At 35.3% G+C, this 23035-nt stretch overlaps 2 protein-coding genes and 1 long non-coding RNA gene across 3 annotated transcripts; 1 reads left to right on the forward strand and 2 right to left on the reverse strand.

The window, feature by feature from the left end:
* The first annotated feature begins 1173 nt into the window (after nt 1-1173).
* Nucleotides 1174-6080, forward strand: LOC125806122 (chymotrypsin-like elastase family member 2A). Its single transcript, XM_049485961.1, has 8 exons — nt 1174-1266; nt 2723-2811; nt 3306-3403; nt 4474-4596; nt 4963-5099; nt 5371-5516; nt 5718-5870; nt 5996-6080. The coding sequence occupies exons 1-8, from the start codon at nt 1227-1229 to the stop codon at nt 6011-6013; spliced, it is 804 nt and encodes a 267-aa protein (XP_049341918.1). The 5' UTR covers nt 1174-1226; the 3' UTR covers nt 6014-6080.
* LOC125806124 (uncharacterized) lies at nt 4984-5788 on the reverse strand. Its single transcript, XR_007441425.1, has 3 exons — nt 5700-5788; nt 5352-5535; nt 4984-5132 (listed from the first exon to the last, which is right to left on the reverse strand). It is a non-coding gene; the product is annotated as an uncharacterized LOC125806124 (long non-coding RNA).
* Nucleotides 6081-8378: 2298 nt separating the features above from the next.
* alas2 (aminolevulinate, delta-, synthase 2) lies at nt 8379-21807 on the reverse strand. Its single transcript, XM_049485589.1, has 12 exons — nt 21701-21807; nt 19051-19212; nt 17899-18081; nt 16387-16464; nt 16048-16270; nt 14663-14847; nt 14302-14481; nt 13029-13193; nt 11850-12118; nt 10669-10831; nt 9326-9526; nt 8379-8495 (listed from the first exon to the last, which is right to left on the reverse strand). Exons 2-11 carry the CDS (start codon nt 19199-19201, stop codon nt 9360-9362), a joined length of 1764 nt encoding a protein of 587 aa, XP_049341546.1. The 5' UTR covers nt 19202-19212; nt 21701-21807; the 3' UTR covers nt 8379-8495; nt 9326-9359.
* Between the last annotated feature and the right edge of the window lie 1228 nt (nt 21808-23035).

The following is a 23035-nucleotide window of genomic DNA, read 5'->3' on the forward strand; positions in this document are numbered from 1 at the left end:
GGCTCAAAATACTGACATTATCTAAAGGCTGGAAAACTTGCCCTGAGAACTTCACAGGTGCCATTAGTTATCTGAACTGACCAGCATGACTCCACAGATTCTGTGACCTTTAGCCTTAAACATTTTGTAAAACGCAATACACTTATTAGATTAAATAAACGCTTGATATAATGTTTGTCTGAAATATACATGTATATTTATAAATAATAATAATAATAACGAGGGTGATAACTAGCTGATGCAGCACTGCTGAGTAACATCACAGCGCGCTTCGGAGGAAAGCGCAGCGACTCGGTTCTGATACATCAGCTCACAGACGTTTTGTGCTGATCGACATCACCCTAGTAGTGATGTGGGGAAAAAGCGCCATCTACTGTACCCACCCAGAGAGAGCAAGGCCAATTGTGATCTCAGGGCTTGGGCAGCTGATGGCAAGCTACATAATCAGGATTCGAAACAGCAATCTCCCGATCATAGTGGCAGCGCTAGGCCTGTCACAATAATCGACATTAACGACTTATCGTGCAATAAATGAAAATGACCTCAATAATATTTGATAATCGTGTATTATCTATTGTTCTGTTCATTTGAATGTTTGTTCACATATATTAAAGTGAACAGTATTCTAAATGACTCCATACAAACAGTGTGGACTGCGGTATGTGAAGAAAAATATATATTTTCCAAACTATGATTATTTAAAATGCTGTTGTTTTGAAAAAAGTATAATGTCTTTGTTATTCTATACTATTATCCTGTTATATTTTGTCATCAGAATTTAAATGGTTTTAAAATGACAATAATATTGTTTATCGCAATTATTTCTGGAATGATATATCGCCAACAAAAATTTTTTATCATGACAGACCTAGGCAGCGCTTTAGACCACTGGACCACTTTATAATTTGTGCTAAATTCCCTCAGACACAGGTTAATTGAATATTGAACTACAGAAGAAGATAACTGAGTTGAGAATTTATAACTGAAGCCTAAGGTGAGAACAGTCTCCAGTCTGAGCAGATGTTGGGAGCTGAGAGCTGTGTAAGCACATTCTGATCAGATATGCTGCACCACAGATCAAGGTAAGGCCCTGCTGAGGTGCTGCTGTTTGTTTTTCCATGTAGCTCAATGGTCCAGCTTCTAAGAATCATCATACTGTGGACATGAAAGGGGTGCAGAGCTATATAAACCCCCCAGAGAACCAAAAATGAGTGGAAGATACAAACATGATGAAGTTTGTGGTACTGGCTTTTCTGGCCGTCGGAGGTAAGAGTCCTTTTTAACTGTTAATTTGCAAAGAAAAACATTTCCTCACACTATACTTTTTTTGGTACCACTTTAAAATAAGGCTCCTTCATAAAGGGTTTATAAATAGTTTATAAAGGAGTTAATTATTGGTTATAAATGAAGTTGTAAATACTAACATAATATTAATATACATTAATAAGCACACATTAATAGAAAGAACAGCAGTGGCAATTACTTTTTTGAATACATCTAATAAAATAACATAAAAAAGTCAGTTTAGTCATTAAATATTTGATTATACCCAGCTGGCACACAATTGACCTTCCACGCTGAAATGTGGTTGAAATATGACTAAAGTAATGTATGTTGTTGTTTCAAAATTTAAACAACATTAAATCAACGTGTAATGTTCAATCTTTGTGCTAACATTGAAATTGTAATACATACAAAAAGTCAACATTTATTGTTCAATGGTTGTGCTAATGTTGAAATTTTAACGCTAAATCAACGTTTAATGTTCAATGGTTGTGCTAACGTTGAAATTTTAACGTTGAATCAACATAATGTCCTCAACCTTCTGCATTTTAAATCAGCATTTTACATTTCATCACCATATAATTTCTAAAAACGGTTGAATGGAGGAATTAAATATTCAGATTTACTGCAGTGATGTAAGTTTATTGTTAACACTCTGTTAACCATAGGATTTTCTAATTTTAGTGAGCTATGTTTTTTTTACAGGTTAAATTGACGTTGAAACAATGTTGCTATATCAATGTTGATTCACTTTTCAAAATCAACAGTTGATTCAAGGTTGATTCAACGTTTATTCAACGTTAAAATGCCAGTTGGGTAGTTGAAAAAAAAAAGAAAAAAAAAATATATATATATATATATACAATGTAAGGCATCTAGAAATGTCTTAGGTTTAACAGTATAAGCAAAGGGGATCACTATTTGATGCATGACAGGCCGCTTTCTATTTGTGATGTAATTGTTTATTAATGGTTTATAGCCTAATAAATAACCAATAATGAACTCCCTTAAAACTATTTATAAACCCTTTATGAAGGAGCCTTATTTTAAAGTGGTACCACTTTTTTAGTTAATAAGACATCCAGTATACCCACACTGTAATCCTGGATAAGTTGAAATAAGTTCAATCAATATTAGGCACCTATTAACAGCAATTTTAATATTTATAATATATTGACATTTTTGTACATTTATCAGTATAACACTATAGCTACACATACAAAAAAGACATCAACACAAATATAACAACACAATTCTTGCAATATAAGGTTGCTAAATGTATATATTTAAGTAAAGCTTTTTGGTCTTGCAATTTGAATCCTTTACAATCATCATATTAAAGCTGTATTAAATAGATAATACAGGTTACATCAGAAGCAACAGACAATGATTATAAATAATATAACTGGTAAAATATATAACTGAATGTCCTCCTCAGCTTATGGGTGTGGAAACCCCACCTTTCCCCCCATTGTAAAGAGGGTTGTGGGGGGTGAGGATGCGCGTCCTCACAGCTGGCCCTGGCAGGTAAACAGCATTTTATGCGTAAAAAATGATGCGTAAAATTTACTTTAAAAGGTTTCGCAACTTTCTGCATTTGCTTTTTTAAGTAATTTAATTTCAGATAAATTTAAGTAACTTCAACTCGGTTTCAAGACTTAAATGTTAAATAGAGTAAATAAGTGAACTGAACTTCAGTCAATCCTTTCTTTTAGTAAACGTTACTTCATTTATTTTTGCTGAATCAATCCTTTCTTTTAGTAACATTTACTGAATTTCTGCATACAATATTACCTAATTACAATTACTTAATTTATACAATATTACTCAAATAATTTATGATACATAATTATATTATAATTTCTGAAATGTAAATATTTTTACTTAAAAAATTCAGAAAGTTGTGATTTTAAGTAAGTAAATTTTACTCATCTTTTTTTTTCAATGTGAGTTTATTGCTACCTATCACCATTTTTATGCTTTTTGAACTTGCACTATACCTGCCTTTGTTGGTTCCATAGATCTCACTCCAGTACACCAGGAGTGGCAGCTGGTATCACACTTGTGGAGGCACCCTCATCTCCCCCCAGTGGGTTCTGACCGCCGCTCACTGTATCAGGTAATTAAAGAGCTAGCAGGTAGCTTCCACCAGCCTGACTAAAGACTACAGGTCCCTGTCCCTTTGTAAATTACAGTATATTGCCAAAATATAGTAAAGTATCTGCTCGCCTGTCTTGTGTATTTGAAGATGTGAGGCTTGGATGGAGCTGCTTAGCCATGGAAACCCATTCCATATGAGTTCACTGAGCTCCTGAGAGAGACCCATTCTTTCACTAATGTTTGTAGAAACAGCTTGTTTTTTACACACATGTGGCCATGGAAGTGATTAATTATTTTGATGGTTGAGTGAATACATTTGGTAATATAGTGTATACAATTTGCCTCTAGAGATACTCCTAATACTATGCTGTAGTTTACGGTACACCTTTTTTTTTACACATTATGGAGTAAATTAAGGGCTATTGGGACATAAAATCAAATGAGAAAGTAAATATATTTTCCTGCGTCAAGAGAAAAAAACCCAACAATGATTAAGTTATGTTTCTAAACCCTAGCTGTGCAATCACAAAACCAAAACCAACTGCAGTATTACAGAAGCATGGACTGTGTTAGGCCTGTTTTAGGGAGCTATATATCCCCCCTCTCTCAAAAACATGTATCTCATGATAAATAAAATGGGATCTTGTTGTTGTTTTATTTTTTAAAACCTTTAATAATAAAACACTAAAAAGTAAAAACAAAAACGGCCTATAATGATCAGCAGTTTAAAAAAAAAATCTAATTTTGATTGGCTACAGATAGCTGTCAGTCACTGTTAGGCTAGAATCAATGGATAAGAGTTATAGTTAGTTAGTTATAGTAGTAATATAGAAGTTATTTAATATCTGTACCTAATATAAGTTGCTACTATGGTTGGTTTTTCAAATTACTGTGTGTGTTACATAAACAGTGAACCTGTTTTTCATTCTAAGAGCTTTATTTTTCTAGACCCCCCTAAGTTAAAGCTTAGCCCCAATAGATATATATAGTGATGACATCCCCCCCCCCCCACCACAGAATTAAGTGATAGAGTGAGTATGTGAGTTTTAAAAACTGACACTGTCGGCTGTTTATCTTGTGGCCCTGCAGCAGCAGCAACACTTACAGAGTTGAGCTCGGCAAACACAACCTGAAGGAGGTGGAGAACGGTTCTGAGGCTATCTCAGCTGGAAAGATCGTTGTTCATGAGAAGTGGAGCTCCCTCTTCATCCGGTAAGAGAAAGAAACATAGCATAGCACTGTTATTCCTGCAGATGTATGAAATGGTACTTGAAAAAACTTCAGACTTCACTCAAAGACATTTACACAAATAAAGGTAAAGGATGTGATTTCTGCCAGAGTTGCATATCTGTTCGTTTGGACATGGATTAAAGTCAGACACTGGCGGTCACAGTAATTACCACACACTGCACTGTCCACTGTGGGTGGTAATGAAGGCCTTCTATAATGTGGATTAAGGAATTAATCTACAATGCAGATTGTTTTTCAAAACTTTTATATAAAAATGAATATATTAATAAGTAAAAGTCTGATTTATATTAATAATTATGTATACTTATCTTTGTGTGTGTGCCAAAGCAATGACATTGCCCTGGTGAAGTTGGCTAACCCTGTGACTGTCAGCGACACCATCATGCCAGCCTGTCTTCCCGAGGAAGGCTACACCCTGCCCCACGATTACCCCTGCTACGTCACCGGATGGGGACGCACTATAAGTACGGCTGCTGCACAACACTGCATAAATATAGCTACTTCACATTAGTACACGCCTAAAATACAACATATACTACTACTATTACACAAAAAAGAAAGATATATAGAGACGTATTCAGAAAGGGTGATAGTAAATACACATACAAAATAAAATTTAAATATATGTGTACATAGTTTTATATAATTTAAAGTTTAACATAGCAGTTTCACAGAGATCTGAGAAAAATCTGGGCATCAGGTCTTTAATATAATACCTATTTTATCTCTCTGCAGCTGGAGGTGCTCTCCCTGATATCCTGCAGCAGGCTCTGCTCCCCGTGGTGGACCATGCTACCTGCACCAAGTTTGACTGGTGGGGCAGCCAGGTTAAGGAGACCATGGTCTGCGCTGGAGGAGACGGCATTGTTTCTGGCTGCAATGTACGTAAAAACACAGGGCCTGGGGGATACATGTCTGAAGTATATTAGATAAATTAAGATTATATGGTACCAGTGATACTGAAGTGGTACCATATTCATGCATATATTTAACTGTACTTCATTAGAAACAGTAGCACTTGATTCAATTTCCATTAAAAGACACACTCTAGATATATAATTTACCTGTGTCCTGTTGCACAGGGAGATTCTGGTGGACCCCTGAACTGCCAGAATGCTGATGGTGTCTGGGAGGTCCAAGGTATTGTGAGCTTCGGTTCTGGCCTGAGCTGCAACTACCCCAAGAAGCCCACCGTCTTCACCAGAGTCACCTCCTACATCAGCTGGATCAGCACTGTAAGTTCATTACTGCTGAACTCTTTATATGCAGGATGTATCATCATCAGTGTTCATAATCTGCAAGTGAATCAGTCCTACAGTGTACTGTTTACCAACTACAGTATTTTCCTCTCTGTTTACAGACCATGGCTGCAAACTAAGGACATTCAGACGTGGACGTAACATCTTCGGCCTACTCTATAAACAATAAAACAATATATAAAAACATATCTGTTTGAAAATGGTTCTGTGGTTTTATTTCTTTTATTAAAAAATCAGCTGCTGTATTTTTTGGACTATAACATGCACTATTAATGAAGGTCTATTTTCTGGTCTATTTTCATACATAAGCCCTATCTGGATGGGATTAGTTTCTTATAGGGATGTCTGGGAAAAACATTTCACTCTTCTACTCAGTGATAAAACTCTTGCGTCTGGATTGCAATTGCAAGCAAGAGCAAAAAGCAAAAGAACCAGTGAGTTTTTTGGCTTTCTTAGTCACATGATATCGCGTTCAGTAGCTCCTCCATTTCCACTCGCTGTTGTTGTTTACGTGCCCAAAATGTAATTACGGTGCGTGGCAGTGGACAAATAGCTATTTTATTAAACACAAGGTGACAAAACTCAGAGATGTCAGTCCAGACATGGCTAAAATTACAGAAGGATCACAGAATTCAGCGAAAAACAGTAGATAATTCAGAGGACGTCTAAGAAAAACACAAACATGCTCGTTCTGGACGCGCATAAAATCACAGAGGACCCCCTCATAAAAGAGAAAATTACCCCAGGACCCCCTGAGAAACTAATCCCGTCTGGATAGGGTTTAAGGACCTACACTGAAGTGAGAAAGGGTGTCACCATGTTTCCCTTCTAACGGGGAAGCTGAGGGAAGCACCTCAAACGAGTCAAACGAGTGCTGGACGTTAATCTACACAGATTACTCTCCTAAAAACTGTTTATTCGGGTGATTAAAAAACATCTGTTTATTTACAGTAAACTAAGATTTTCAATATTTTGTCTACTGGTGAGTTTTCAGTAAAGTTTCCCCAGCACTAATGCTGGGTGCAGAAGCATTAGTATTAGCCGCTAACCAATAGCGCTAGTCTGAGAAACGCTGTGTTCCAGTAATCCAGGATGCTATCAGCTACCAGTTCCTCCCACATAACTTGTTTTAACATGGAAAACATGCAGACTACAGTCTAATATGCTCACCTTCCTCACAAAGAATTTTTATACCTTTCTCTCTAAGTATCTCTTTATATCTATAAAAGTAAAGTCACTGTTCAGATGTTTACAAAACACCAGGCCTCTGTTGCCTCTGCAATATCATTACACTCCAGAAGGTGGCGGTGTAGCCTTACTTTACACCTTTATTCTGGGTGCAAAAAAATACTAGAAATATAACGTTCAAATAAATAAACTTAAATTAATAAAATAAATAGTAAAAAAACAAAAAAGTTAGTGAGTCATCACGTGGGTCAAATAAATGATTGCACATTTTACGCTATTTTGCAATTCTAAACTCTGATTGTATTATCTGTTCAGTTATTTAATTTGTTCATTTTAATTATTTGATTTTCATAATTATGTCGTCCATTTACATTTTTTAAACATTTATTCCTTTACATTTATACTTAAAAATGTATTTTTTTTATTTCAAGTTTTTTTTTTAAGGATTAAAACACAAAGAAAACATGTATAATACATTTATCTATAGGCAGGTATTACACTTTTATAATGCACAATTATAATTTAGCTAGCTAACTAACAAGCTTCCAATAACTAAAATAAGTAAGTTAGCTAGTTAATGTCTTCTCTTAAAAATAATTATTAAACAGTACTGTCTCGGTTTATTATGAAGGGACGTTTTGCTTTGTTAGATAAAGCTAATAACGCTGATTAAGCTGGAACTTAGTTTTATTTGAACATTTTTAGATATTACAAAATCTTATTATATTAGCATTGTGGTCAAATTGTGATACGAAATTAATATAATATTCGTGTTTTGCATAAAAAAACATATATATATATATTTTTTTGACTCTTTATTAGGGAAAAGATTTTTACCCATTCCAAAATCCAAAACATGCAAATCCTAGTCAGCTTCAGTAGAATCAGTAAACATAGGTGAAATAGTTCCCCATGTTGTCAATACAGGGGTTGGACAATGAAACTGAAACAAAAAATGTATATTTTAATAAAATAGGGCTTCCTGAATCTAATGAGCCCTCAGCTGAGACGTTATGAGGGGTGTGGCCACGTTGTTATCAGGGGGCGTGTCCACATGTAGACACAAAAACAACTCCCAGCACATTAGATACACAGACCACCAGCATACTGACTTTAACATCAAGTGTAAACTGCACTGCTAAAAAATCTTGCTTTTTCAGCAGTGATTTCTCATAATAATTACTATCCAAAAAAGTTCTGTCCATATTTAAATAAAATTATTATTCAGATTATTCAGAAATATTTGATAATAGTTGTTAATCTCAGGAAAAAGAAAAGAAGAGACATGAAGAGCAGTGAGGATGAGCGCAGTCTTGTTTTATTTCTTGTACCAGTTAACCTCAGGAAAGTAAAGTGGTCCAGAAAAGAAAGGAGGATTCATGCCACATATGCCCGGCGTCATTCTACGCACTCCTGCATGAATACAGTAATGAGGGAAGTTAAAATGAAGGCATGAGCATAACCAAACATAAAATGCTTGTTGGGGGCCAGTTTTTTTAAACACAAAATTTTTAATATTGTTTAATATTAAGCTTTATACAAGGGATTAGTGTCTGGAGAACTGGCCATTAAAAATAATATAAATAAATAATTTATGAAAGTGCCCGTGTGCAGGTTTTTAATATGCAGAGGGGACACAAAATAAAATAAGTACATATGTGTATGGATGGATGTTATATATAAATATATACAGGGGTTGGACAATGAAACTGAAACACCTGGTTTTAGAGCACAATAATTTATTGTCCCGACTGACAGTTCTGGTGGAAACAGGAGAGTTGAGGTGCACATTGAATTCTGCCGTGATTTGAGCAGCCGTGGTTTTATGTTTTTGGATACAATCCGGGTTAGCACCCGAACATCCCTTTCAGACAGCTTCCTCTTACAGCGTCCACAGTTAATCCTGTTGGATGTGGTTGGTCCTTCTTCACACTCTGCTCTTACTGGTGCAATGTGCAATTAATGAAGATTGGCCACCAGGCTGCTCCAATTAAGCCATGAAACCTGCCACATTAAAATGACAGGCGTTTCAGTTTCATTGTCCAACCCCTGTATGTACATATATATATATATAGTTTAATAACAATGTATTAGTAGTCCATATCTGTTGTCTATAAAAAAGCCACAGCAATAGCAATCAATCTAGCAACACTAAAACTGCAGCAGAGAGCAGAGTGATAATCATGTCAGTGAAGATATCTGTTTGCAGGAGCAGGAAGTTTTAAGTTATAAGCAGGATATACTTTGTGTTTTTTACTCTGTCCCCCTCTGTCAACCTTATTGGGCAGAAACTGTGATATACTGCGGTTCCATGTTCCCAAAGTAGCTCTTCTCCCACTCGCTCATCAGGTCGAAGTAGAGAGGGCGATCGCAGAAGGTGCAGGAGGCCGTCGCAGGTCCGTTCAGTGGCAGCCCAACCTCCTGCCATACGTCCACCAGTTTCTCTGCAAAACACACAATAAAACATTAACAAAACAAACCCAGATAACTAGATAATTTAATCATTAATCTACACAGTATGCCCCAGGTTAACTCACTGTTAGCATTGTACCTGGTTAGAATTGCTTGTGATACTTCAGCAATAATACACGAGAGAGAGTGCTATAGCATGTAATATTGGCACTGCTGTGCTGCGGTCGTAGATACGAGGCATGTTATAGCAGTTAGCAGTATAGCTGTTTATTGATCATAAAAGATTTTGAGTTAAAAAGGATGAGAAAATACAATCTCTTTGGTTATAAACACTCCGCGAGTTAAAATAGTTCCATTGCTGCTCTGTTTGTAGCTGTGCTGTTTGGTTTGTAAGCGCTGCATCGTTGCTAGGTTACCTGTAAGTGGAGGAGTAATACATGGAGAGCTTCGGTTACAGTGCATTCCCAGCTGATAACGGCTGATAAAATGCCTCTCAGCGGTATAGTAGTTGATAATGCATATAAGATGTTTTGCACATTCAAACACAATGGAAGCATGTCCACAGATTTGTGACAAATTTGTGCAGACATTTTACATTCCTCCTGGAAAGCGTGCAGTGTGTGTTAAGTATCGTGACCAGCAGCATCTGGCTAGAACTGTCTATCTGAACAGATACACTCACATTCAATGCTCTCTACATGCATATTCCACAGGTCAGTGCAGTGTGCTCTGGTTACCAAAAGCTACAAAAGTCATGGGACACGGGATACTAGTTCCTGTCCCATAACTTTTGGCATGTCAGTGTATACAATTTGTTAACTGGATGTAAATGAAATATGTAAATATAACACGTTTAATTCTGACTAATGGAAAATATAAAAGTAGATACGTATCGAGAATCAGTATAAATGAGCTTGGCATAGCAGCTCACTGTTGCACTCTCTATTTATATGTTTGTAGCTGCTTATTAATGATTAGGTATCTAAATCCTAATAAATAATCTCCAAAAAATGCTCTATAAACTATTTATTACCCCTTTATAAGGGCAGTCTTATTTTAAAGTGATAATGTAGATACTGTTGGGTATCAACCAATGCCTAGTGTTGTTTCTGCTACACTGGTATTGAATTAACTTCCCCTCGTCTCCCCGGTGACAGCAGCATCTAAAACTCACCTGCGAAGTAGTCCATCATGATGGGGTCGTGGAAAGGGGAGGGAGCCAGTCTCAGCAGCTCTTCTCCTCGAGGAACAGTGGGATAGTTGATGGCCTGAACGTAGATGTTGTGTCTCTCCAGCAGGATGTCACACACTCGGGAATTTTTCTCGGCATTTCCAACCTGAAATATTAATAACTGTTAACAAGATATTCTTTAGAGAGCATTGCTTAGTTTTTTTTACTAGTGGGCAAAAATTATTGGGATTATTTTTTGGTCTTTTAGTTGTGTTGGAGTGATGCCTGATAGTGAGATCCAGATGGATAGGACCATGCATTTTCTGCATTTTCTTCCAAGTTTTTTAAAAAGGGAATTTTACATTTTTACATTAAATGTTTAAGCATGTTTAATAATGTTTAATAAATTAAGCATAAAACAATGGCATAATATGTACTTTCTCTCCATTACATGCACTCACAAACGATAAAAGCTAATTGTACACAACAGAATATCATGTGGTGTGACTCCTAACACAAGCAGTAACTGTAATAAATGAAAAGTGAATTTCTGTGGCAGAAATATTAATCGATGATACAGAATAACGGTGTATTTTTTTTTTTTACATTTATTTAAATTCTTTCCCTCATTTTCTCCCAATTTAGCTTGGCCAACGCTTGGAGTAAAGTGCAGTGAATCGGTTCCTATACATCAGCTCACAGATGCCTTGTATCGACATCACCCTTTAGAGTGATGAGGAGAAAGAGTGGTATCTACTATACCCACCCAGAGAGAGCAAGGCCAATTGTGCTCTCTCAGAACTCCAGCAGCTGATAGCAAGCTGCATGACCGTGATTCGAACCAGTAAAGTTTTATGTGATTTACAGGAAAAATAATTCTGTGACTTAATTATAGAATAAAATTTACAAAAACTCTCTGCAATGCAGACATTTGTTTTTGTTCATAAACAGATAACACTCCAGGGAAGTTGTTAAATGATAAATCATAATTGCATTTGACATTTCATCATAATGACATTTGTCTGGATGAAAAAACCCTAAATTCATTTTTTATATGAATACATTCTTTTTGAACAGTTGAAAAACTATATTACTTTTATTTTTATATAAAAAAAACTGTCCAGTTGAAAATTCCTACAGTGAGTTATATTGATACTGTGTATTTGAGAGATCTATGCACTGACCCGTATGGGGATGATGTGGCTGGGGCAGTTGATGACAGGTAGCCCTGCGTCCAGCAGCAGCTGTCTCATGTGTTTGACGTTTCTCTGGTGGGAGCGACGCAGGGCCTGACCCTCTGGACTCTTCAGGACCCTCACAGACTCTAAAGCTCCAGCCAGAACCATGGGGGGCAGGGAGGTGGTGAAGATAAACCCTGCAGCGAAGGAGCGCACCGTGTCCACCAGCGCAGCAGTGCTGGCGATGTAGCCCCCAACACAGCCAAACGCCTTACCTGCAGAACACAGTTACAGTAAAAACCTGGACTTGACTCTGACATCATGAGTAACTGTCGACCCAGCGCAAATCTTCCATTTCTGTCAAAATATTGGAATGTGTTGTTGCCTCTCAGCTTTAACAACACCTTACTTCCAATAACTTGTTTGAAACATTTCAGTCTGGTTTCCGTTCAAACCATAGCACTGATTCAGCTCTCCTCAAAGTCACAAATAATATTTTTCTTCCCTCAGATTCCAAACAAATTCGTTTTTTATATATATATATATATTGTCATTGGTAAAACTGCCTATGGTATTTTTGTGTGTAATTTGAAGACTTCAAATTGTCTTCAAATTATTATTGTTGTTGTTGTAATTTTGCCTTCTACTTTGTATGTAAATCATCTTTGAGAACTTTGAAAAGCGCCATATAAATAAAATGTATTATGATTATAGTATTAGAAAAGGTTTTTAGAGAAACTGAGCAGATATAAATAAGAAATAAGGTATTTGTATGAGCCAAAAACATTAAGACTTAAGTTTTGCATTGTGTGTGTGTGTATATAAATAGTTAATTAACTGGATAAGAAATGTATTTATGTGTATATTGCCGTTAAACAGTAATAAGTTGTCGTAAGTGCTTTTATACTGTTTATAAGATCCTAATTGTTTACATTTACACCATTTGTTAATATGCAGAAAATAGCATCACATGTTTGGAACAACTATGGTTTAAAAGTTTTAGTTTTGTTTGTTTTCATCACTTGTACAGCCTGGAATAAACAGGCAGTTGTTTTTGTTAATTTTACACGGAGTCCTGTGGAAGTTCTTTCGGAAGACGCAGACAGGAGTAAAGAAGTTGCTTCAGCCACTACTCAGCTCACACAGTATTTAAATAAAATGCATGATTTAATTAATCTTTTTTACCCAGTGTTCCCGAGACGATGTCGATCTTGTGCATGACTCCATCTCTCTCTCCGACTCCGGCTCCATGTGCTCCGTACAGACCAACTGCATGAACCTCGTCCACAAAGGTCAGAGCACCGTATTTGTGCGCAACGTCACACAGCTCCTCCAGAGGGCAGATCGCTCCTAGAATGAAAAACAAATTAGTTAAAACTTATTTATACTTTAGATTTTTTTTTTATTTACTTTTACTTCACTATTTATTCACAGAAACACTAATTCTATTAGAACAGCAGACTCAATACTCCTTATAACTTCAGCATTAATGGGAGGGGCTAAGATGCTATAAAAAAAATTGTTTGAAGCCCTAGTTTATTAAACCATTTTCACATTGACCAATTTAACTTTTGCTATAAAGCTATAAGGGTAAAAGTTCAATTTATTAGAAAGCCTAAAAACCTAAATACTTTTTGCACACTGACATGCCAAAAGTCCTGGGACAGTAGTAGTAGTAAACTGATCACAAATTGTTAGCTCAGGGGGCGGTTTAAGATGTTTTATCTTGTGATAACAGCTGAGATAACAGTGGAAAATGTGACTTAATTGTCACATAGGCCAGTTTCTAATCAGTTTCTCTGATTTTGCTATTTATAGGTTTATGTTTGAGTAAATGAACATTGTTGTTTTATTCTATAAACTACAGGCAACATTTCTCCCAAATTCCAAATAAGAATATTGTTATTCAGAGCATTTATTTGCAGAAAATGAGAAATTGCTGAAAAAACAAAAAGATTCAGACTTTCAGACCTCAAATAATGCAAAGAATACAAGTTCATATTCATAAAGTTTTAAAAGTTTAGAGATTAATATTTGTTGGAATAACCCTGGTATTTAATCCCAATTTTCATGTATCTTGGCATGTTCTCCTCCACCAGTTTTGCACACTGCTTTTGGATAACTTTATGCTACTCACTCCTGGTGCAAAAATTCAAGCAGTTCAGTTTGGTTTGATGGCTTGTGATCATCCATCTTTCTCTTGATTATATTCCAGAGGTTTTCTATTTGGTCAAATCAGGGAAATATAAAATGACAAAATAATAAATGCACAGTAACTTAGATAAGTAACTTTAATCAGTTTACTGTATTGGAAATAGTAAAACGTTAGATTACTCGCTACTGTTTAGCCATATTAGCACCATATTTAGCACCTACCCTCTGTTGTCTGATTTACTGCATATGATGTAAAAATAAAATCATCTGATCATACTTTAGTGCATTAAATGATGAATCTCACCATCCATAGAGTGCACTGTCTCGAAGGCCACGATCTTTGGGGTGCGTGGATCAGAGCGACTGAGCAGCTCTTCCAGGTGTCTGGCATCGTTGTGGCGGAAGATGAAGCGTTTAGCTCCGCTGTTCCTGATGCCCTGAATCATGGAGGCGTGGTTCCCCATATCTGAATAGATTTCACAGCCTAAAACAGACATTATGTGCAATGTTAAAAGTGACTGAGTGACTGAGGCTTGTTCCTCAATTCAGTGAGAACCCCTGTGTGTTTACATAGGTTTACATAGGATCTCCGATGGATTTTGTGTTTTACAGAACACAAAATACTGCAAAAACCCCGGTCTGCTATGATGAAAGTGTCCTATTACCTGGAAGCATTTTGGCCAGAGTGAAAAGGGTGGAATCGTTGGCCACAAAGCAGGAGGAGAAGACGAGGGCTGCATCTTTCTGATGAAGAAGAGCCAGTTCCTTCTCCAGAGACACGTGGTAGTTACTGGTTCCAGAGATGTTTCTGGTGCCTCCTGCTCCAGCACCATGTTTTTCCAGAGCTCCCCTGTAAAAAAAAAAACATCACAGAATCACATTGATGGTGCACATAATTGCATTATACAGTAAAAATAATCTATTTTGCATATACACTGACATGCCAAAAGTCATGGGATAGCAGTACATCGATTGTTCATGAAATGTTACCCCAGGAAATGGCTTAGGAAACCAACAGTTAACCAACAGATGTGTCAGTTAACGAACAGCTGTGTCAGTTGTGGGGTACTATCTTGTGGGTGAGGCCAAACAGTGGCCAGTGTGCTCATGGCAAGGCAACATTAATTTTCTGCAGAATTCAAGGTCAGATAGTGGATGACAGATAAGGATGGGACATAGAATACCATCATAGAATAGACATTACAAGACATACCTAAAAATATTAATCAAATTTTCTGTTTCAACTTTTAGCCTTTTTTAAATGTATTTTAATATTTTTTATATTTTATCTATTTCATTCCCTGTTTTAATTTTGGCCTTTTACCATGTTTATTTCATATATTTCATCCTTATATTTAGTCTTCTGTCTTACCTTTTGTTTTATTTCCATCACTTACATTCTTGGTGTGGTTTTAGCTACTTCATTTTTAGTCCTCTATTTCTTTACTTGTGTTTATATTTTATTATTCTAATTATTTATCTCTTTATTTTATTGCTTAACATTTTAGCCTGTCCACTTATCTATTTATTCTGAATTATTTTATTTCTTTTTAATTAAATCTTATAGTGTTTGCTTGTTTTTTTTGTTTATAAAGTTCCTTATTTTAACACACTTTAATAAATACTTGATTTTTTTTCAGTCCCTTTAAGTTGTAAATGCTTGGTTGCATTGAAAATGAGATTTAACCTCAATGTATTACAGAGTGAACATAAAAACTGATTTATTGATTGATTGATTGATTGATTGATTGATTAATCATGACCCACAGCATTTTGGTATAATTTTCTATAAGAACAGACAATCAAGAGACTCACATTTATTGCGGGAGACACGACACACCCATATCCCACAGGTCAGAACAACGTTTTTTGGCTTTCAGTGGACATGGCAAAAGTAATGGGACATATTACTAGTTCCTGTCCCATAAAAGGGGACTTACATTTATAAATTACTTTTATAAAGGATTATATATTATATTATATTATAATATATTATATTATATTATATTATATCTTTTGTTCATCTCAGGTAGGTATTTTAGGAACTGACCGTATAGCTTTAACGACTCGTGGATGGCGGCTCATGCCCAGGTAATCGTTGCTGCACCAGACAGACACCTGGGAGGTGGATCTTCCAGTCACAGAATAGTCTTCAGCGAAGGGGAAGACATCCGCATAGCGATTCACCGTCTTAAACACACGGTACGTGTGATCATCCTTCTTCTCAACGATCTTCTGGGTGAAGAAGTTATCATACTCGAAACTGGGTCCAACTGAGGGTGAAGAAATAAGTCATTAATATCAAACCAATAACAGGAGTCATTTACATATTATTAAGGCTGTGCTTTTGTGTTTATGTTCATCACTAATAAAAATATAATGAACTGACCCATGTTATCCTTGAGTAGGTGAGAGGGGGCGGATGAGTGAAGTCCCTGAAGTCCAGAAAACAGAGAGTTGACCATTCCTATAGAGATAAGAGAAGAACAGCAGGTCACATATAGTATATATGATAATAAAACATCCAGATTAAACCTTTTTTTGGTTTAGTTGTTTGTATTCTTTAAATACATTATGTGTTGGTCCAGAGTCAAAACACAGCATATACAGCATCACCATCCATCACCTCCACCACCACGTTTAACATTTGGACGGACATTTTCAACAAACTGGTTGCAAATAAGTGTACAGATCTAAAATGTTAGTTTTTATTAGTTTTCAACTAATAAATAGCACACATTGAAGCTGTAAATACAAACAGAGACATTAAATGAAGAAATTAAATGTGTGTATGATAATAAAAACTAAGTGTGTTTAATACTAAAATGATTGAGGACACTGAATCAGTGTCCTCAATAAGTGTTAGAAATAAGTGTTTTCATTTGTTTATAGAATTCACCTCCCAATCACACATATCAGAAACATGTTACTATGGTTATTAAGGAAATAACTTTTAATGTAGTAATTAATACATGATTTTAAATAACTATTAATGTGCGAAGTGCTTGTTTTCTGAATTTATCATTTTGCAAAACATTAAACATAACATGCAAAATGTACCATAATGCCAGTACATAAAAACATTTTATGATTAGTTTTCCCCCCATAGGACACTTATTATAAACAAATGTTTATATAGTAAGTATAAAAGTATTGAGAAACTTGCATATTTATTGTTTCTTTTGAAATCAAGGGTATTAAAAAACACCTTTTTGTTGGAGTAACTGCCTCAACTGTCCAAAAAAACGCATTCTACAAATTTTTGGAGCACTGCTGTAAGAAACTGATTGGGTGCATTAAGTGACAAGAGCATTAGTTGAGCTGAGGTTGAGACTATTGGTCATTACCCTACCCCAACCCACCTCATCATCAACTCCCCTACTCATCCCTAAAGTATTGGATGGAGCGCTATATTTAATATAAATTTATTTTCTCCATTTTTCACCCAATTTAGGCTAAGCCAATTGTCCCACCCCTTTCCCTGCTACTTAGCTGTATATCCCCTATCACTAGTGATGCCACAACACAAGGAAGGTGATGACTAACACATGCCTCCTACAACTGCTACTGACGCAGCATTGCTGAGTAGCATCACAGAGCACTCGGAGAAAAGCGCAGTGACTCAGTTCTGATACATCAGCTCACAGACGCCTTGTGCTGATCAACATCACCCAGGGAGTGATGTGGGGAAAGAGTGCCATCTACCCACCCAGAGAGACCAAGGCCAATTGTTCTCTCTCAGGGCTCTGGCCGCTGATGTTGGGCTGTATGACCAGAATTCAAACCAGTGATCTCCTGAGCATAGTGGCAGCATTTTAAAACATTTGTATACACAGTGTTTATCTAAACTGTCTGAGACTGACTGAATTGTCTGAGACTTGCTGTGCAGTCAGTAGTTTACCTGAGGCGACTTCCTCCTCGTGAGTGTGGGTCAGTTCAGGCTGGACGTCCTCCTGCACATGAGGACTGGCCTTGACCAGTCCAATCTTAGAGGTCACAAAGGGACAGGACTTGGTCAAGGACACGGCCACCTGAGCGGCGGAGACGGCCAGGTGCCGCTTCACTTCCTTATGGGGCAGCAGACCTGTGCAGAAATTACATCATTTAAACGAGTCAAACCATTTCAGCCTTAAACTTTACAACATTACATTAAATTACATTACATTTAGCAATAGAGGGTGTAGAAGTTAGACAGGGCCTAAATGAGGCCAGAGGGGAAAAGTGGGATAGAGGAGGAAAGGAGGGGAAGAAGGAAATGAGGTTTGAAGTAGGTTTTTAGAGGTGATAGGAGAGTAAGTGCTCTTTGAAGAGCTCTGTCTTCAGGAGTTTATTAAAGATAGTGAGAGATTCTCCTGATCTGGTAGTAGAAGGTAGTTAGTTAGAGGTGTTAGGAGAGTAAGTGCTCTTTGAAGAGCTCTGTCTTCAGGAGTTTATTAAAGATAGTGAGAGATTCTCCTGATCTGGTAGTGGAAGGTAGTTAGTTAGAGGTGTTAGGAGAGTAAGTGCTCTTTGAAGAGCTCTATCTTCAGGAGTTTATTAAAGATAGTGAGATATTCTCCTGATCTGGTAGTAGAAGGTAGTTTGTTCCACCGTTGGGGAACTCTGTATGAGAACAGTCTGGATTGCTTTGTGTGAATGTTTGGTAAAGCGAGGCGACGTTCACTGGAGGAGAGCAGCGGCCGTATTCCTCACTCTTGCATTAAATTTGGGTGTGAATTATTAGTTACGTGGCTGATAGCATGGAACAATCGGTACAGACGCCACCTTTCATGATCAATACCACACACTGTGCTGAGAAATGTTAAATTGCCTTAATTAAACTCCAATAATTCACTCCAATAAATCATTTTGCTATAAAAATGCTGGCCAGTATTCAACCTCGCTCACAATACACGTGTGGGTGTTTCCAAACCTTCCCCTGAGGCTTCTTGATCTTGAATTTACATACTGCTCTCCCTTGACTTTTGGCATATTAGAAAATGTACTTTAAAAACATACATGTTTTATGTAATACATAAAAAACACACCCATCCTTTTATCAACTATAGTCTACCTTTTTCCTCCTTGCTCTGATCTCCCTTCACTGTAATCTGGCGTACGATGATGGGGCACTGGTCAGCCAGACCCAGAAATCCCCCGACGTTCCTCAGGGCCGGACCCGGAGCGGACTTCAGGAACGGGCAGTGATGCAGAAAAGCAGACATGACTTTACCAGCTGAAACAAGAAAAAGAAAAATTATGATGAAAAGGAGGAAAAATTAATATTTACACTGTAAAAATACAATACATTTTACAGTATCGCAGCTATAATTTTCTTTTGTAATTTTTTTAAAACTAGTTCAGTATAATGAAATACATGGCAACCTTGCTGTCTGTAAATGATTGTTTTTTACATTTATCTTTTAACAGTAGGCTATACATTGATAAAAGTATCTAAAATATCTCAGTTTTTTTGTATTTTTGATGCAATTATTTCCAGTTACTATACAACATGCTTTTCAATCAATATTCTGTTAGAAAATATTAAACATTTTTTTTATTTGTCTGATGTTTATTGTAATTGTAATGATGGTCAGTGAGTACTGCTAGATAACATTTTTTTTTTTTTTTACAAAATTAGATTTACAGCATAATACAAAATACTTACTTCTGTTAAATTATAAGTTTCTTGTTTTACATAAATGAAACATCTTTGTAGTAAGGTTTTTTATATTTCAATTAATTTTGGATAGACATTAAAGACATTAAAATGATCAAATTAATTGCTGTAAGTGTTCATCCAGCTCAGTGTAAATAAACACATTATTATTAGTGTAAATGTGAAGCTCTGTTCAGGTTAATTCCAGAAGTTTCTGTAAGCTGCAGTAAAGAGGCCCTGGGTTGGGCGGGGCTGTGCGCGCGCGTTTATCAGCCCCCAGCACGCTGTTCAGAACGTGAGATATACGTCACCGCGCTGATAAGCGTTCAATTCAGATTATACACGGTATCATCCCTAATAACGGAGCTCACACACACACACAATAACACCGCTTGTGAAAAAGAAGCATAATTAAGAGCATTAAAAGTAGGTTTAAATTAGGTAAAGAATACTAAAAGAGCATTTCCAATTTAATATACTTTATGAAAGTACACATTAAATACTTCCTCTGTATTTCCATAAGAGGATTTTTACTTTTTTCAGTGTTGATAGAAAATATATGTCTTGGCATTAAATACTTCTAAAAAAAATGCACTAGTGTAGCTTTTTCCCCCCAGTGTTATTAAGGTCAATAGGCAAAGTAGTACATTTACTATATACTTTAAGTGTATTAAAATTATGTTTAAAAAAACACATACTTTAATGTACTTAAGTTTGAAGACGTTATACAGGAAAAAACTATAAAAAGCACAACCTAATGCTTTTATGTGGTATTTAAATATAGCTTAATTACAACTGAAATATACTTTACTATAAGTTGCCATAAGTTGTTCCAAAAAGTACATTTTATTATGTATTTAAATAATTATTAATTTTAATGCTTAAAGTATTTACTAGTTGTTCCAAAAAGTACATTTTATTATTTATTTAAATATATATTAATGTTAATGCTTAAAGTTTTTACTTTTTCGTCTTAGGTATACTCTTAAAAATATACTTAAATGCTCTTTTCTTTTACAAGAGAAGTGTTATTGTACATCCAGCTAAGAAAGAAAACATTAAAAGAATGTTTAGCAACGTTTTGAAATGGTTTCAAGAATGGAGGCCTGTTACAGAAATAATGTTACAGGAACAGAACATAAAAACACGAGAAATGATAATGACTTGCATCACATTATTAGAACGTTTCTCATTTAACATTCCCAGCTAGAAGAATATTTACATTATGGAAACGTTAAAAGTAACACACACAAAAAATAAACATACAGGCATGTATCACCCTTATGTGAAATACATTCATTTATTTTATTTAGTTTATTTAAAATTTTGTTTAAACAATTATGTTACATTAAATTGTTAAATGTATTATTTATATTCTATGTGGGGCACTCCACTCAGCGCTTGAGAACAAGTTAATAAAAGCCTGTGCTGATTTAAAGTGCTGTACTTTACATATAGGCCAGTTATCTGTGTTATTGTGGGCAGATGATAGATCAGCTGGCTTTCCTCTGCCGTATTGTTGTGGTTTGTGGTGACCTCTTATCAAACTGCCAAATCAGATAAGAAAATTAAGTGAAGCCCATACAGAAAAGAACTGTATGTAAGTATATATTGAAAAATGCATTTGAAACTTGAAAATATGCTTTTTCTTTATAGGAATAAATATGTTTGTATATTAAAAAAATTGACATTTACATTAAATAATTAAGTACATTTGGACATTTACTTTAAATAAATATCCGTATGCATACATGAAATCAAATCTACAAATAATCCACTTTCTTATAATATTGAATTCTTTCTTATATTTATGTAAGATTACTACCTTAATTTTACATGTTAAAATTTAAAACATACATTTTCTTGCTTTTTGCAGAACATGAATTATTACTTAGAAAATGAACAAAATGTAACTTCTACCAGGGACACATAAGCATGTGTATAATGTATATATTTACAATGTTTGATAAAACAGTCAAACCTCAGATTATTGGTTCATATTAAGTCAATTAAAATTGACCTCCAGTGTATAATTATAGTGTATAATGTGTGTATAATGGCCTACCTGTTGACCTGCACTGAGGACGAACGTCTGACCATCAGCTGAAGCACAGAGGCAGTGGAGTGGCTGGGCTGTGGAGGGTCGAGTGCAGTAAAGGGTCTCCACCCTCAAGTGTCACAGTCAGGGTGTGTGTGTTTTGGGAGTTTAAAACCCAGAGCCCCACCACCGGCCCACCCATAGACATGAATGAACTGACAGACTGTTTCAGTACAAATACAGACTGATCAGAACATTCAAAATATTCATTTAAATTGGTCATATTATACAATATTTATGTATTTTATTATGGAATTCTTTTAATTTGATAGTTTGGACACAATATCAAGGTCTTTAAAAACAATCGTGCACTAAAAAACTTTTTTTTGGTCTGTATTACATAAAGCTTGGTTCTGTTCTGTGGTAAAGATTTATAGCCTGAAATTTCATTGAAAAGAAATAGAAATGAGTAAAACAAAAACCTGCTATAATATACAAGGAGATAGCTAGATAGCTTTAGAAATAAATATATAGCTTTAGAAATAGATATATAGCTTTAGAAATAGATGTATAGCTTTAGAAATAGATAGATAGCTTTAGAAATAGATATATAGCTTTAGAAATAAATATATAGCTTTAGAAATAGATATATAGCTTTAGAAATAGATAGATAGCTTTAGAAATAGTTAGATAGCTTTAGAAATAGATAGATAGCTTTAGAAATAGATAGGTAGCTTTAGAAATAGATATATAGCTTTAGAAATAGATGTATAGCTTTAGAAATAGATAGATAGCTTTAGAAATAGATGTATAGCTTTAGAAATAGATATATAGCGTTAGAAATAAATATATAGCTTTAGAAATAGATGTATAGCTTTAGAAATAGATAGGTAGCTTTAGAAATAGATATATAGCTTTAGAAATAGATGTATAGCTTTAGAAATAGATATATAGCTTTAGAAATAAATATATAGCTTTAGAAATAGATGTATAGCTTTAGAAATAGATAGGTAGCTTTAGAAATAGATATATAGCTTTAGAAATAGATGTATAGCTTTAGAAATAGATAGATAGCTTTAGAAATAGATGTATAGCTTTAGAAATAGATAGATAGCTTTAGAAATAGATGTATAGCTTTAGAAATAGATATATAGCGTTAGAAATAAATATATAGCTTTAGAAATAGATGTATAGCTTTAGAAATAGATAGGTAGCTTTAGAAATAGATATATAGCTTTAGAAATAGATGTATAGCTTTAGAAATAGATATATAGCTTTAGAAATAGATATATAGCTTTAGAAATAGATAGCTGCCTAGCTGTAGAAATAGAGACAGCTTGCTTTAGAAATAGATAGATAGCT

This window comes from Astyanax mexicanus, chromosome 12 (genome assembly GCF_023375975.1).
Source record: "Astyanax mexicanus isolate ESR-SI-001 chromosome 12, AstMex3_surface, whole genome shotgun sequence".
Classification (NCBI taxonomy): domain Eukaryota; kingdom Metazoa; phylum Chordata; class Actinopteri; order Characiformes; family Acestrorhamphidae; genus Astyanax; species Astyanax mexicanus.

Bases quoted from the DNA above. Each gene is read 5' to 3' on its own strand.
- LOC125806122 (XM_049485961.1), top strand. From the start codon at position 1,227: ATGATGAAGTTTGTGGTACTGGCTTTTCTGGCCGTCGGAG. The intron at 1,267-2,722 runs GTAAGAGTCCTT...TGTCCTCCTCAG, and splicing joins GGCTTTTCTGGCCGTCGGAG to CTTATGGGTGTGGAAACCCC. The intron at 2,812-3,305 runs GTAAACAGCATT...TTGGTTCCATAG, and splicing joins CTCACAGCTGGCCCTGGCAG to ATCTCACTCCAGTACACCAG.
- alas2 (XM_049485589.1), bottom strand. From the start codon at position 19,201: ATGTCTGCTTTTCTGCATCACTGCCCGTTCCTGAAGTCCGCTCCGGGT. The intron at 16,465-17,898 runs GTAAACTACTGA...TTATCTCTATAG, and splicing joins CGAGGAGGAAGTCGCCTCAG to GAATGGTCAACTCTCTGTTT. The intron at 13,194-14,301 runs GTGAGATTCATC...TTTTCATTCTAG, and splicing joins GACAGTGCACTCTATGGATG to GAGCGATCTGCCCTCTGGAG.